The following is a 17,287-nucleotide window of genomic DNA, read 5'->3' as shown; positions in this document are numbered from 1 at the left end:
AGTGAGGAGAGAGAACAAAAGTCCTCTCTCATTACCAGTCTCTTCCCGCTCGTACAAACGTCGGTCGCGTACACAAAACGGCCGGGAATACCAGCTTCCTACCTTATGCACGGGTTGAAATTTGTTCTTCGTGTGTCGCCATTTATTTTATGATTTTTTTATTTCATCTATTTATCATATTACTATTATCATTATTATTATTATTAATCATTTTTTTGTGGGGGTGTTCTTCTAACCCTAAGACTGGGTCTGGGACGCTACCATATCTTACGTATACCTTACGATGGTTTTGGAGATCTTTTACCCCCTACAGCTGAGTCTGGGACCTTACCTTACCTTACGTAGACCTTACGATAGTTTTGGAGATCTTCTACCCCTCTACAGCTGAGTCTGGGACCTTACCTTACGTAAACCTTACGATGGTTTTGGAGGTCTTCTTCCCCATATTGTTCCTCTGCTTAATCAGGCAGGCTGTTGGAAGCCACGGCCCCGGTGTCACCCTTGGGGCGACGACCCAGCGCTGTGGCACACCTAAGAAGACCTTAAGGCACCAAGGCCTCCCATATCAGCACAGACCACCTTTACATCAGTTCGACAGCGTCAGCCAACTGACTCGCTCATCAACCCAAGTTAATCGACCCAGTCGTTTGCTTCGTTTAAGTCCACTGAAATCGATCTCACTTAGGAAATCATTAGCCTCAAATACTGAAGAAAGACTATTTGGCAGCGACAGGGAGAGAGAGAGAGAGAGAGAGAGAGAGAGCAGCAATCGCACCAGTAACAGTTACGAGAGAGAGAGAGAGAGAGAGAGAGAGAGAGAGAGAGAGAGAGAGAGAGAGAGAGAGAGAGAGAGAGAGAGAGAGAGAGAGAGAGAGAGATGCAGCAGTCACTGAGGAACAGATGCAGCAGCAGTAGCAATAACAACTAGTTACCAGAGTGAGGGCCTGTGGGCAGCAGGAAGCAGGCGCGGGAGACTGGGTCAAGAGGAGACGAGACGTGAGAAGGTGGAAGGTCACTGTTGTCTGTTGTTGATCGTGTAAGCCAAGGTATCAGGTCCTCACTGTACAACGCAACTTAGCCAAACCACTTCTCCTATCCTTCTCTAACCCCCCTTCCCCAGTCGTCAAGTACCCCTCTCCCCTGCATTCATATCCCCCTTCCCCTGCCGTCATAAACCCCCTACCCTGCTCTCGTATACCCTCACCCTTACCATCATGTTACCATCTCCCCTGCTATTATGTTACCCCTCCTCTACCATAACCTCCTCAGGTGACAGCTAAAGTTCCAATGGGTTTAAAATCCCTCTTCAGAGTACACGTGTAGTGAAGACGTGTTGCTTCATACACCAGGATAACCAGTGTGTGTGTGTGTGTGTGTGTGTGTGTGTGTGTGTGTGTGTGTGTGTGTGTGTGTGTGTGTGTTTATGAAGTACATATACATCATTGGTGGTGGAGCGTGGCAGGTATGCAGCATCAGATCATAGGAAGGGCGCCTCCTGCACCTTGTAATTATTACTTACACGCACACACACACACACACACACACACACACACACCTGCTGACATATATGAAAGCAAAAGAAGAAGAAAATTGGACAAAAAATCGTGGTAGACTACACAAGACCTCTCACAAAAACTTGAAATCTGAGGCTTCATTGAACACAACGGAGAGAGAGAGAGAGAGAGAGAGAGAGAGAGAGAGAGAGAGAGAGAGAGAGAGAGAGAGAGGAGAGAGAGAGAGAAAGAGAGAGAGCGAGAGAGAGAGAGAGAGAGAGAGAGAGAGAGAGAGAGAGAGAGAGAGAGAGAGAGAGAGAGAGAGAGAGAGAGAGAATGTGGAGAGGGGGCACACAGGAAAGTGCTGTACAAGACTAAGGTCATTATGTTCGGTATCCATGCGCTGCCGTCACATTTCTCCCGCCTCTATACTGGCCACGGGAGAAAGCCGTGGCACCGATCACTTTCCTGCAGCAGCCAAAGCTTTGCTTCCGGACACAACACAACCGCTCTGGGTCAGCGGCGAAGGGGGAGAGTGGGCTGAGGAGGGAGCGCCACCCCCCCCCCCCCCTCCCCCGCCGTATCCACGTAACGGCTGTCCACTTCATCAAATTGTCTTGAAGGAATGCGGGCTGGGTGTTGCAAGTCTTCCTGTTGTCGCAAGTAGTTGATTCTAAAGGCTTCCCGATAAACTACAGCTATGATGGCGGAGTTGACTGGAACTACATGCTTCAAGGCCCACGGATGTCCAGTGAGGAAGCGTGAGTCTCATCCCGTCCTCCGTGAGAACGAGTCTAGAAGACGCGACGGGTCAACGCGCTGCCAACGCTCATCGTCCGCAATAAAGACTTTCCACTTCCCATAACGGCTGATACATCGAACGTTTACGATATCAAGACCTATAATATATATATATATATATATATATATATATATATATATATATATATATATATATATATATATATATATATATATATCTGGAGGAACTATAGGTATATCCTTTATGAGAGAGAGTGTGTCGGCTGCTGCTGCGGCAGGCGATGGTGTCAGCGCAGGTGCAGTGATGGAAGATACTATGTCAACGGATGCCCCCGACGCCCATCACACACACCACCACCACAACATACCACCGCAACAATTACCCATTATTTATCTACACATTTACTGACCTACCTACCTGACAATTTCCCCTTCATCAGTTTCCGAGCGATTATCTTTCTCAGCCGTGCTTCCGTACGCCGTAACAGTTATTTCGCAATGCAACCTTTGGGTTATCATTCTTTACAGTAAGCAGAATGATAATCACACACACACATCATATATATATATATATATATATATATATATATATATATATATATATATATATATATATATATATATATATGAAAATGGATATGTATGGAGGTAGCGCTACATAACATGATCCATTACTTATAACAGCCGTACAAAACTGCGCCAATCTACAGACTCTACCATAATTGGTGACTCAGTATCATGTAATGAGAGTAATACGCACAAAAGGTGCCCCGTTTTAACTTGGCGTTCCAAAGGGTGAAATAAGTGTCCAGTGCGAAGCTATAATATATATACTGATTCAGTGTGTTTCTGCGAGGCTGTACTGATTTAATATGTTTCAGTGAGGCTATACTGTGTTTAAGAATCTGCGAGGCTATACTGATTCAGTGTCCCTGTTAAGCATATAAGATACAGGCGGATGCAGTGCGATTCACTGCGGGAAATAAGTGACAGTAAAGAAGCCCTGAATATGACAAGGCCATAGAGGATGGTAGACCTTCCCGACGATGCGGACTGCTTCAGGAGGAGGAGGGAAGGCGGAGTAGCCACTTGGTACAGCAGTCACCAAGGGACAACGTTATCACCTGTCCGCTGATAAGATAAAGCCTTGTCTACAGGGGTCAGCACTAGAAGGTAATGGCAGTACTATTCCCACACGTCTGCGGTGCTGCACACGCTCACTCACGGCTTACCCCTTGAGCACGACGGCACGACCCTTGAGCACGACGGTATGCCCATGAGCACGACGGTACGACCTTTGAGAACGATAGCATGGCCTTTGGCCTGGCCCTTCTAGAGTCGGGTCAAAGGCCAGGCTATCGTGCTCAAGGGCCTTGCCGTCGTGCTTAAGAGGTCAGGCAGAAAAGAAGGGAACAGTCCACCGTGTGAGCCCTTGGCACAGTGGAGAAGGCTCATTTGACCGTAGGTGAAGGCTGGTCATGAGGATAAGATAGCGAGGTCATCATTCAGCTGGAGCCTGTGTTCATGACAGTCTCGGCCAAGCTGTGAACGCTACATGCTTATATATCCTGTCTTAGTAGGTGAAGATAACGACTTTGGGAGGCTATCATTCAGAAGGTAACTCTATCATAGACTATCAGGTCTGTTATCTGGCTTTTCCATGCGCTGCCATTACTGTTCTCCAGCAAATAACTTCGTCATGACTGTCGGGTCTTCTCTCTCTCTCTCTCTCTCTCTCTCTCTCTCTCTCTCTCTCTCTCTCTCATATATATATATATATATATATATATATATATATATATATATATATATATATATATATATATATATATATATATATTTTTTTCCCATGCATATTCGCCATTTCCCGCATTAGCGAGGTAGCATTAAAGAACAGAGGACTGAGCCTAAGAGGGGGAAAATCCTCACTTGGCCCCCTTCTCTGTTCTTTCCCAGTAATGTTATTTTTTTTCTTTTTTTCAGCCGAAACAAGATAACATACGTCAGATGTTTTCTAGTTTCGTAGCGAGTGTCACAGGTACGAAAGAGCGTATGTTGCAATGACTCGTATGACAGCGAAGCGTTTCCAGCCGTTGCACTGGCGATAACATACATCATAATGACTGTTTAGATAATAATCAGGTGTTTCCAGCTGTTGCAGGTACGATAACGCGTTCTCTTAACTCTGGTATCATTCATTCATCAAAGGCATAATAACGTACCATTATGTCTCTGGTACGATACCGAGATGCTTTCAGCAGACTCTGGTACATTTACATGCGTCTAGGCGACACTGGTACGATAGAGTGAAACATTTTCAAACATCACAAGAAGAAACAATGAGGTGCTCTCTGGTTTGAAACAGGATCATTAGGTGTTTCAAGAAGCTCAATTAAGGTGGTTTCTGAAGTCATACGATAAATGGGTCGAGTTAGTTTTATAGTACTGATGTAATTACAAGTTTCTAATTACCACAGACACGAGAATCAGATGTACAAATCTTCAAGTGCAGAGGTGAGGTAGATAACAATGGACGATCATTAAGCGATAATGAAAAGAACGATAATGCGATGCGCGCGCGCGCGCGCGCGTGTGTGTGTGTGTGTGTGTGTGTGTGTGTGTGTGTGTGTTAGTAGTGTGGGAGAGGCGTTGTGAGAGCAGTGGCCGAGTTCCCACAACCCTGCGGACTCCTCCAGTAGGTTTTCACTACCCCACCAACCACAGCTCCCCACACTCCGTAATTAATCCATGACGCTGTACGTTTCCTTCCACAGGTGTTGGCCGACCTCCTTCCCTCACCCACCCACTCCCTGTGTGACTCTAAAATCTGCGCATAAAAAAAGGTCTAATCAAAGGGTATTACATGATCTAACAGTCCTATGCAAGCATCAATACATCATATCTAACTATTCTGGGGTATGAGGGAGGTGATCAGACATCATAACTCAGTACGAATTATAATTACAAATTATCTTGTAACTTCGGGGTACCACTCGAAAAGGCCGTGTGTGATGGAAGCGGCTTCTGAAGCAGTGAACCAATGGACACACGTTATTCAAGCTTCTACTGCCGGCAGAGAGACTCAGCGGGTTCTCTCTCTCTCTCTCTCTCTCTCTCTCTCTCTCTCTCTCTCTCTCTCTCTCTCTCTCTCTCTCTCTCTCTCTCTCACACACACACACACACACACACACACGCCTGGCCACCCTCTACTGGTCTTAGCGATGCCCTGTCGTTTCACTACAAATGGTGCTACCCGTTCAGTCACGGAACGAAACAATGGCACGACGCACGGACGATCCTCAACCATCAATATCTGCCACAACAAACGCACCAAGTGATCAAGGCCAAATGCTCCCCCCCCCCAATCCATCGTACACGGGTCCCCCCCCGTGGGAGTGACCATCACACCACAACACGGGACAAAGGTAATGTCTCCATGTTTATACGTGCGTCCCACACTGCTACAGTTGTGGCGGTGGAGACGATGGTCATGCCACGATGCTGGTGATGGCCGGGTGTGGGCTGGGGTGTGGGGTGTATGATCGTGTATCAAAACGCTCTCTGGTGTGGTGACTAGGGATGGCTCCTCACATGTTCACATGCGTCCCTCAAAGCGCTTCACGCACTCTTTACACCTAACCCACCCCACGCACTTTCTGAGATACACTTACGGCCTCACGCACCCCTCACGCCTCTTCACGCACCCGTCGCATCTGAAACTTCCACACGCACCCTTCACACTTTCTCACACACTTCTCACCCATTCCTCACACTTTATTTCCTTCCCTAAAACGCATCTTCCACCCCCACTAACATCTCACAAGCTCGTATTTCCCCCTCGTCCTCTCCATCAACCCCTCGCACACACCACTGAAAATACGGAACTTTCCCTCCTCTTCATTTCAATAAACCTTCTGCTGGTTTTGCTGTCTGTCCTCACCTACTCCTAAGTCTTCTGGCAACTTTCCTGGAGAAGGCTTGGTCTACCAAGCTGTTTGATACAGCAGCTCTCTCTCTCCCCCCTCATATACGTTGTGTAACTTGTCCGGTCCGCAGGAGATGAAGATAACTTGTCCGGTTCTTTTTCTGGTGCCATGACCGGGATAAAGGCGCACTGTACAGCTGATGTGACAATGAGGCACATCTGTACTGCTGCAACAGAGGTGTGCGATGGCCTGCTGAGCCAGAGGTGCACCAGATGCCATGACAAGTGCGCTATGATGCTACGAAACGTGCGCTACAGCGTACTCCTCCGCCATGACAAATGTAACATGAAATTAACTTAATTCTTTCATGACCAATACTGGGAACTGGAGGAAAATATGAGCAATCAGGCACACCATCCCTATCCCTGCTGCTTTGGGCCTTCCCATTCCTCTTCCACCGTACGGGAAAGGACATGGGAAGGACAGGTAGCAGGAGACCGGTTGGTCCATGACGTGGCTATCTGTGCCGCCACACAGCCTCAGGCTGAGCCCTGCCACACATACTCGGTCTGAGCCCTGCCACACAGCCTCAGCCTGAGCCCTGCCACACAGCCTCAGTCTGAGCCCTGCCACACATACTCAGTCTGAGCCCTGCCACACAGCCTCAGCCTGAGCCCTGCCACACAGCCTCAGCCTGAGCCCTACCACACAGCCTCAGCCTAAGCCCTACCACACAGCCTTAGTCTGAGCTCTGCCACACAGCCTCAGTCTGAGCCCTGCCACACAACCTCAGTCTGAGCCCTGCCACACAGCCTCGGTCTGAGCCCTGCACGGGCAACAGAGCATCTCACCAGTCGCACTCGCGTGGTGAAAGTCCGGCGAAGTTTTCTGTCGGCGTCACTGCAACAAAGAGGACTGGAAGAGCAAAAAAGAAAATGGAAAGCAACTCCCATCCCCTTCTCGCCTCCCCTAAGAAATTAGTCGGTTAGGCATGACTGCTTTACCCAGTGAACCAGTCAAACTGTCATACGGACACCACAATCCTTCCCAACAGCATGACACGACATAGCATGACATGAAAGTCGCAGCCAAGTGACGGAGTGAACATTACGACGCCCGTCATGCACAGCTCCGGGCATCTCAGACGTACTGTCTGTACGACTGTTGTCTGTGACATCACCACTTAGATCTACACAACCTACACAGACAAGTGATGCTGATGTACGTAACCTACACAGACAAGTGATGCTGATGTACTTAACCTGCACAGACAAGTGATGTAGAGTCGACACAGCCTACACAGACAAGTGATGCTGATGTACGCAACCTACACAGACAAGTGATGCTGATGTACGTAAACTGCACAGACAAGTGATGTAGGGTCTACACAATCTACACAGACAAGTGATGTAGGGTCTACACAACCTACACAGACAAGTGATGTAGGGTCTACACAATCTACACAGACAAGTGATGTAGGGTATACACAACCTACACAGACAAGTGATGCAGGGTCTACACAACATACACAGCCAAGTAATATAGATCTACACAACCTACACAGACAAGTGATGCAGGGTCTACACAGACACGCAATGTAGATCTACACAACCTACACAGACAAGTGATGCAGGGTCTACACAGCCTACACAGATAAGTAACACAGAGGAACCTAACCTCCACAGACAAGCAAGGCAGAGCTAAAATCCAGAGAGAGATCTACCGTCAGTACAGGTCGGGCAAGAGGGCTTACCTTTTTAATTTCGGAGAACATATGCATAAGATCGGCTTCGGCCAGAGAGGCAGGGTGGGCGTGTTCCTCTGTCTGGGGGCCCGGCACGTGCGCGTGCGGTAAGGGCGGCCCGGACGTGCACACGTGCCGGCACTGGTGACACCGACGCGTCCATTGGTTCTGCGGGACATAAAGATGACAACATAGTCATTAAACATCTTCCCTGAGATTACTAATATATTCTAATTATACATATGTATGGCCATGAAATATGCATATATATACTACTGATACATAAGTAAGAATACGTTTAAGAAACATATACATCGGATCATCTTAAGTACATATCATTAAAGAAAATTATTGATGATGTGATTATTACATGAAAGTGCACTTGGGAATTTCACGTGTTTCATTTCCTCGTGGGCTCATAGGAATAAATATACCCAAGCTTTGGTCTATTTTGCAACACTTCTTCGGCGTAAATAAAGGACAAGGGATTTGAAACCCAAGTGAAAGCTTGGAAGGATTTCCCTCATATTTTGATACATTATTTCTTTCTGCGACGCACGAAAATTCTATAAACCCTCAACACATGTATATCAAGATACACAAAAATACATAGGAAAAAAAATATTACTTCGAGATAATATATCCACTGAAGAGCCGCGATGGCAGAAGAGGTGTGGGTGTGTGTGGGTGTATCAGTGACTCGGCCTTAACACTTAAGTGCCAATATACTTGGCCTTAACGCTCAAATGCCAAAAGCGTCACACATGGTAATGGTAATACCAGTCATGCTGGTGTGTGCTACACCACCGCTTGTATTCCTGGTGCTGCAGCCAGAGCCAGCCTCACAGACTCCTCTACATGCCCGTCGTCACAGCCCGGGCAACGGTAGGACACAAGTCAAGGCTCTTAGGCGGTGCCGTAGGGCTTATGACGTTTTCACAGACTTGCACTGAGCCAGAAGCGTCATATAGACTCCAACGCCAACATATTTTCATGTCAAGATTGTGGAAGAAGAACACATAGAGAGAGGAAGTTTAGCTATACATTGATTATACTGCGTCATATAGTCTCAAACGCTATCATATTTTCATGTCAAGATCGTGGAAGAAGAACACATAGAGAGAAAGGAAGTTTAGCTATACATTGATTATACTCTCCCATCCCTCTCAAATGCCAGTCAAAACGCAAAATCAAAACAACAGAAGCGCACTTGCACATACACACACGCACACGTCACCATCTGGGCCCATTCGGGGCATCTGGAAAGGCAACCAGATCGACTTAGTTCGGTGGGTCGAACGCTGGAGCCGAAGAGATACACCGTCTATCAACAGATGCAGGGACGGAGGCTCATTGCTGGATGAAAAAGGACGGGTAGCTAAATGCGACAGAGGACTGATGCCGTAAAGAACAAAAAAAAATTGAGTTTAATACGTGTCGTCAAGATGAACGTAGACGAATCCACTGTCAGCATAGTAAAGGCTTGTGGCATCATTATGATTGTCGACCTGTCGGGCATCGAATGATACGAGCTTCAGTATCGGTAATTAGGAGCGGAACACGAAGGACCTGCGAGATACGCACGATTAATCACGACAGGTTACGACCCCGGACGGTCGCACCTTGCTTAGGCGACTCACGTTCGACGAGCTTCGGCGACTCAGAAGACGCCTAACAAAGGCGACTCACACGGATGTACACTAACACAGCCTTAATAACGACAGGCTGGCTCATTAACCACGAGGACTTGCAGATGGCTCGATACAGCGGCTCTGGTATGGGGAGTGCTAAAGTTACAGACGGTGGTTCATGGACTTGACCACTGGCTTCGGGGAACTTCAGGAACTCACTCGTACTCCAGATGTGACGTTTGGAGGTGTAGTCTGCTGGCTCTGGAAGACCCCACGCCAAGGGACTGAGGCTTTGGAGATGTAACATAATTACGGCAGCGTTGAAGGAATGATGAGAGAGTTTCAACGCGTCCGGGCTTCAACGCCTTAGGTGATGCGTTGAAAGCCAGCACTGAGAAAGCACTGAGAAAGCAAGGAGTGCTACTTTGCCTAACCTTCACCACTTTTCTTTTATAGTTATTGGGGTATTGGCAGTTGCTGAGTGCCGAAGGGACTAAAGGGAACATCGAGGTACTGCGGGCAAAAGTAGCCACAATAAATGGAAGCGTCTTGGCGTCGGTGAGGGAGAGGATATTGGCCGTGTGCGCCACATATCAAGAAACAGGTTATCCTCAATACTTACTGGGACAGGAGAAAGGGTTAAGGTGTGGCTGTGGGCGTGGGCGTGTTGCAGCCTACATCACGCCCACCGACCTGTTTAAAAACTCGTTGTTTACCTCGCTCCAGCTTCTATATGAAAGTTGGGTTTCCCAACTCATCAAAGTCACTTTAATAAAAATAATGTTGAGAATTTTCGTGTTAATGTAAAACAGAGAGAGGGTGTGTGAGTGTGTGTGTGTGTGTGTGTGTGTGTGTGTGTGTGTGTGTGTGTGTGTGTGTGTGTGTGTGAGAGAGAGAGAGAGAGAGAGAGAGAGAGAGAGAGAGAGAGAGAGAGAGAGAGAGAGAGAGAGATACAGTTGGTCCACAGTCAACTCAGCTGTTCATCCACCCCTAAGGGTTGTTCGATAAAATGGGTACCTGACTCCGACCGGGTATATATACCTCGCAAACGCGGGAGACAGCGACAAAGTATAATAAAAATAAAAAAAAAATAAAAAAAAAATATATATATATATATATATATATATATATATATATATATATATATATATATATATATATATATATATATATATATCATTAAAGGGATGGCTTTGATTAGGGCCTTAACTGCCTGTGCCGTCTCAGCTGACATAAAACTAAAAAAAATAAAAATTGGTGGAATTTTCGTCCAAGACGGCCATCAGTGGAGATTAGACATGAGCCAATAGATGCAGAGGTTTTGTTCGGGGGTTGAGGGGTCTAGCATCACCAGTGCTAATGGGTAACGTTGTCGTACTGGACTATTATGGTGGCTGGAGATGCTGACACGCATGTTCTTGGGATGCGAAATAAATGATAAAAGCATGAGATAAGACGAGACGAGTTGTGCAACTGGTTTGCAATTCTGGGACGGGAATGACTCGAAGGGGAAGGCAAAGACGAGATAAAGATCAAAAGGAAAGTGAAGGTGGATAAATATGGAAGCTGAATATCACGCTTTTAAGAGAATGTGCAACTTGCGGTACACCCAACCAAGTGTCTGGGGAAGGCTGCACATGTTACCACACTGACACAACGATTAAAGTACTAATACCACTCTGACACAACGGTTAAAGTACTAATACCACTCTGATACTACGGTTAAAGTGCTAATACCACACTGACACAACGGTTAAAAAGTACTAATACCACTCTGACACAACGATTAAAGTACTAATACCACTTTGATACAACGGTTAAAGTACTAATACCACTCTGATACAACGGTTAAAGTACTAAAACTTCAGCCTATACGTTAGAAGGGATTATGTCCCAAGATCGCATACATTGCTGAGAATCCTGTGATCACTAATGCTTCATATTATACTGAAGTCCTTCAAGTGTTATCTTCGTATACTGCGTTGTGGCACGGCAGATGGTTAACAGTTCATTAATCATTTTGAACATCCAAGATAACAACGAGGCCCCTGAGTGTATCAGCTTCCAAGATAAACATAAAGGCAACTGAGTATGTCAGCCTCCAAGATTACCATCTAGGCCCCCGAGTGTGCCACCTTCCAAAATAGTACATAAGATCTCTGATTGTGCTAACGTCTTCTGAATAAGTTTGAGACATGCCGAGTAATGTAACGACACACACACACACACACACACACACACACAAGGATAGGCTCCTTCAGGGACGGGCGTGCTAGGAGAGCGGAGGAGGTACCAGGATGGGATTTCCCAGCGTTGTCCAGCAGCCTCAACGTCTGGCCCTTCCCCAGCCAATTACCCTCTAAGACAACCACAAGACTCGTCCCTCGGCCCGGACCAACCACCGCCGTCGTTGTCCAGGACGCAGCCCATTTGCGACAAGCCTCAAGAACCATCATCAGCCTTCCTTAAACTTACGCGAAACATCTACACGACCTTCGTTGGTGTGTTGTTCTTGTCCTGAGAGGTGAAAGATAGCCGAGGGTGGTATTCGCCCTTCACACTCCCACCTTCCAAACCGCTCCTAACCCGCTGTTGCCTACGCGTTCTACTCTAACCTTTCCCAGGTCTCTCTCTCTCTCTCTCTCTCTCTCTCTCTCTCTCTCTCTCTCTCTCTCTCTCTCTCTCTCTCTCTCTCTCTCTCTTCATACACACACCCTCCTTTGTACATTCTTCATCATCCTGAACCAGCTGGAGATAAGAGATATATACAAGTCAGACCGTACACTCTCTTTTGAACCTTTTTGTCTCGAGCGGCCCCCTTCCCCCTCCCTTATCCACTCTCGCCACCTCTACCTTTCTGCTCTGTCACTGCGACATGTAATACCACATTAGACCGCTTGCAGTTTCCCCCGTCCGAAGGAAATGAAATTACAGATTCATCGCCATGAGGAAATCATCCCATATTGCAACGCCTGTCATTGGTACATGGGTTCAAAACACCACTGTACAATGACTAGCTGGGTTTAAAAATTCAATATATATGGAATAAAAGATTTTCAAAAAGAGGCCTAGAATAAAAGTTGCTCATGAAAAGCCTAGTCATATGGTCGAGTCTTTCGGCAGAGACTAGATAGGCCAGAACCTCCTAGCAACGCCATTTCACATTCTTCTTTCCCTCGATGTCTGACGAATTTCTTATATATACATATATAATATATTCTTTTTCATTATACTTTGTCGCTGTCTCCCGCGTTAGCGAGGTAGCGCAAGGAAACAGACGAAAGAAAGGCCCAACCCACCCACATACGCATGTATGTACATAAACGCCCACACACGCACATATACATACATACCTATACATTTCAACGTATACATACATATATGCATACACAGACATATACATATATACACATGTACATAATTCATACATGCTCCCTTCATCCATTCCCGCCGCATGTAATAATCACAAGTGGTGATTCCTGCATATATCTCTTCACGGTGAAGGTTCTTAACGCTACCTTGCTAACGCGGGAAATGGCGAATAGTTTGAAAGAAAAAGAATATATATATATATATATATATATATATATATATATATATATATATATATATATATATATATATATATTACTAAGAAATGTGTGTCTAGGATAAGATCGGTAGAAAAACAATAGTTACAGGATTCCTGTGGCCAGAGACCGTGTCATAGAGAGTCATCTGGGAGGAACCGAAAAACTATCGTAGACATGCCTGGGTGAGCGAAAGAAAAAGGTCAACCGACCGTCTTGCGCTGCAAGCTTGAGCATGGATCGAAGACAATTTCTTTTTTTTTTCTCTTCAACTTTCCAATATATATATATACAAGAATCATAAATATCTTCCACCGAGTCCCGGCTTATCCAATGACTCTCGTTTTCTTCGAAAACGATTTCTGTCCGTCGATGTCAAATGGCTGAAGTAAAAAAAATGAGTAATTCATGAGCATATTAATCATGTTCGGCCTTTCCTTCCACAGTTTCGCAGAGGTTTGACATAAAGCGGAGACTTACTCGGTCGTGCCACACACACACACACACACACACACACACACACAACACACACACACACACACATTATACAAAAACACAGGTGAATTCATAACAGATCGCAGGTGATAATCATTCTCTCTCATACCACCTAAGTGTAATTATCAATTATAAATAATTCGTAAGGACACAAATCACGAAAACATTACAGTATGAAGGACACACCTTCAGCACAGAGTACATATCAAGTTTCGAACTCAGTGCCTCCAGTGTCTTAGCATCCAATCAACAATAAATAAATAAATACACAAATCCTTGCCCATGTAAACTGGGACGCCAGTCGCTTTCTCCTGCAGGATAAAGTTTGTCGCCGCCCAACACCTGGGGCCCGGCCGAGGGAGGATATGCAGGTGGCCCTGTGGGGGTAGGATAGGAGGAAGGGGATCCCTCTCCTTCCTACCTCCCTCCCTCCACCTCCACCAACCAGACCCGCCAACACCTTCACCAAATGGTGATCACGATCCTACAAGTAATATTTAATATATACATCATTTTTTTTTTTCCCCCTTCATAGATATTCGCCATTTCCCGCGTGCGCGAGGTAGCGTGAAGAACAGATGACCGAGCCTTAGAAGATAAAATCTTCACTTAGCTCCTTGCTCTGTTTCTTTCCTCTCAAGTGATAAAGGAAGGGAGGATTTCCAACCCAACCCAGCTCCCATCCCTCTTAAGATTAACGACGCGTAGGAATACGTAGGCAGCTTTCTTCCTCCTCTATACTCAGAATATATATATATATATATATATATATATATATATATATATATATATATATATATATATATATATATATATTTACCTCGATGGAAAGGAGGGGGGATGCTATTTCATGTGTGGCGGGGTGGCGACGAAATGGATAAAGGCAGCAAGTACGAATATGTACATGTGTATATATGTATACGTCTGTGTATATGTATGCATATGTGCGTGTGTGGGCGTTTATGTATGTACATGTGTATGTGGGTGGGTTGGGCCATTCCTTTTCTGTTTTCTTTCGCTACCTCGCTAACGCGGGAGACGGCGATTCAGTGTAATGAATAAATGAATGAATGAATAAATTATATATATATATATATATATATATATATATATATATATATATATATACATGTGTGTGTGTGTGTGTGTGTGTGTGTGTACGATTTTCCACACGCGTTTGTGCATGCGTCCATGTGATTACGCACAAATGTGTGCCACATGTTCTCTTGTGGAAAGTACATTAGTCAAGGCACACCGTGTAAGTGAAGCAACACAACATTCACCTGCATGCTGCAACAGACTCGATTAAGAACAAAAAAAATCATAGGAAAAAAATCCATGAAAAAACGTTAAAAAAAGTCTGTTGAGTCATGAATTCGTAAAAGGCATTTAATCGAATCAACGCTTCAACACAGGGGCATGATAGCGCATGACCGCCCGCCCGCTAAAACGATAGTGAAGGTTGGGCTGGGGGAGACTTGGTTAGTGAGGGGGAGGCATGTCTCACCCCCCGGGGACATAAAGGAAAACCCAGGCATGGGTAAAAACCGGAGTCTAGGGTCAGAAAAAAGGTCCAACCTCGCCTCGAGGACTTCCTTTACCTTTCCCCGCAGGGCAAGGGAGAAGGTGGGCCCCATACTGCAACTGGCTCCCGGCCGCCACCAGCACAGAGAGAGAGAGAGAGAGAGAGAGAGAGAGAGAGGGGGGGGGAAGAGAGAGAGAGAGAGAGAGAGAGAGAGAGAGAGAGAGAGAGAGAGAGAGAGAGAGAGAGAGGGAGAGAGAGGGAGAGAGAGAGAGAGAGAGAGAGAGAGAGAGAGAGAGAGAGAGAGAGAGAGAGAGAGAGAGAGAGAGGGGGGGGGGGGGGCTGGGATCAGATAACACACGTGGAGTCATCTTGCGACGCCTCGGGTCACAAGCGTCTAGAGTAACAGACGTTTAGGAAAGGTCGAAGGCGTGGATGGAGGGTTGCACAGACGTGGGTGGGACGTATGATGACAGAAGGCTCAGACGTGTGTGTGTGTGTGTGTGTGTGTGTGTGTGTGTGTGTAGGACAGAGACGTGCACTGAAAAAAACATACATACGTGTATGTGCCACAGGCGTGTAAGGAGACAAAGAAAGTGTGGAGGTACAGACGTCCTCAGAGCTATGGACATATGTATGGCAGAGACGTGTGATGAGCGAGGTGGACGGGCGAGTCACAGACCTCTAGATGTGTGAAGCGTCGCGGACCAGTGACGGTACGTCACAGAAATATGTGGGTCACACCAACGCGTGTGGGACTACATGGGCTCGCCAGCCGTCACGGCCGTGTGTCAGATCAGAGAATCTGCTTCTTACGTACACGTGTGTGTGTGTGTGTGTGTGTGTGTGTGTGTGTGTGTGTGTCATCTCGGGACACCTACAGTAGCTTAAGACCCCAGACAATTGCACTAACATTCTGATTTCGGTGACGTCTTCCCATTATGTCAGTTCTTGAGGGAAGACTGGAAATGTCACATTATCCCCAGGGGTTTATCTTGGGCATATATCTCCCGCCCCCCAATACCAGATAAGTGTGTGTGTGCTTTCGGTCATACTCAGTGATTGTGGTGTCTGATGGAGTCACTCCGGGCTATGATTTACCTCTACAAATATTCTACTTCTACATTCTCGTCTGCTATCAAATTCACTGTTAGCAGAGAGAATTATCTTTTGGTTAATATTAATATACCCTGTAGAATTTTACCGTTGTTCTCGCCTCCCTCGTCTTCAGCGTTCGCAAAACCCCATCCCTACCACTTGTGTCTTCGCTGATGGTAAAGTCATCTTACACTACCACATCTACAATTATCTCACGTTCGTCCGTCGTGGTATAATGATGATGATTCGCGTTAGGCGTACTGCGAAGGTGCTCCACTCCTCCTCTTGATGGCCTTTTAGTTATACGTTTATTGACAAAAACTTGACAGACTTTTTGACGTAACCTTACCCCAAGCAGTCTGACCCCTTAGCCTGAATACGCTGCCATACTTCTAATTGCTTATGAAGTGTTTAGGAAGGTGTTACAATGACTTCCAAATCATGCATTTCTGGATGGCTTGCTGGTAAAGAACTCATCTGAATCATAACCTTTGAGGATGATAACTGGTTGTATAGAGTGCGATTTCTTTTGCATCTTTTAAATCACTTCCCTTATATTTTCAATTCACCTTCTCAGGTAATTTGTTTGTGATTATTCTTTTAGAATTACTTGATTTTTTTTCTGTATATAATCTGGTCACTAATCATACGATTTATCATTCTAAATGTCCCCCCCCCCCCTTCCTTTTTTTTTCTTGGTCTTCACAGTTTCGACCACACAAGTTTTTTTTTTCCCCCATAGCTAGGTTCCTTATCTGCCATCTACTCTGAGTCCGCCTCTCAAAGTTCCAAGGCAAACCACTAATTTTTTTTTCTTTACTCAGTCGACGAGTAGGGCGGTGATTACAACACGTGTGTGTGTGTGTGTGTGTGTGTGTGTGTGAGTGGGGAGGGGGTGTATAGTAACAATGAAGGATTTACGTGTGGTGCCAGAGGCGCGCACGTCTACGATTAACATATGTCAAGGTCTACGGAGGAAGGTGGGAGAAAGAGCCGAGGGGTGTCGTACAGTCCTACACGTTTGGGGTCATGCGTGTCTTGGATTAC

General features: G+C 46.0%; 1 protein-coding gene across 1 annotated transcript in view; it reads right to left on the bottom strand.

Moving 5' to 3' along the window:
* qless (decaprenyl diphosphate synthase subunit 1 qless) overlaps window positions 1-17,287 on the bottom strand; it is a 120,518-nt gene that overhangs the window by 34,747 nt on the left and 68,484 nt on the right. Inside the window, exon 2 of the mRNA XM_071674594.1 lies at window positions 7,935-8,093. Within this exon, the coding sequence (XP_071530695.1) occupies window positions 7,935-8,093 (159 nt within the window). The remainder of the gene's footprint in view (window positions 1-7,934; window positions 8,094-17,287) is intronic.

Source organism: Panulirus ornatus, chromosome 20 (assembly GCF_036320965.1).
Source record: "Panulirus ornatus isolate Po-2019 chromosome 20, ASM3632096v1, whole genome shotgun sequence".
NCBI lineage: Eukaryota > Metazoa > Arthropoda > Malacostraca > Decapoda > Palinuridae > Panulirus > Panulirus ornatus.
The sequence above is the reverse complement of the archived record's forward strand: the minus strand, read 5'-3'. Positions and strand labels throughout refer to the sequence as shown.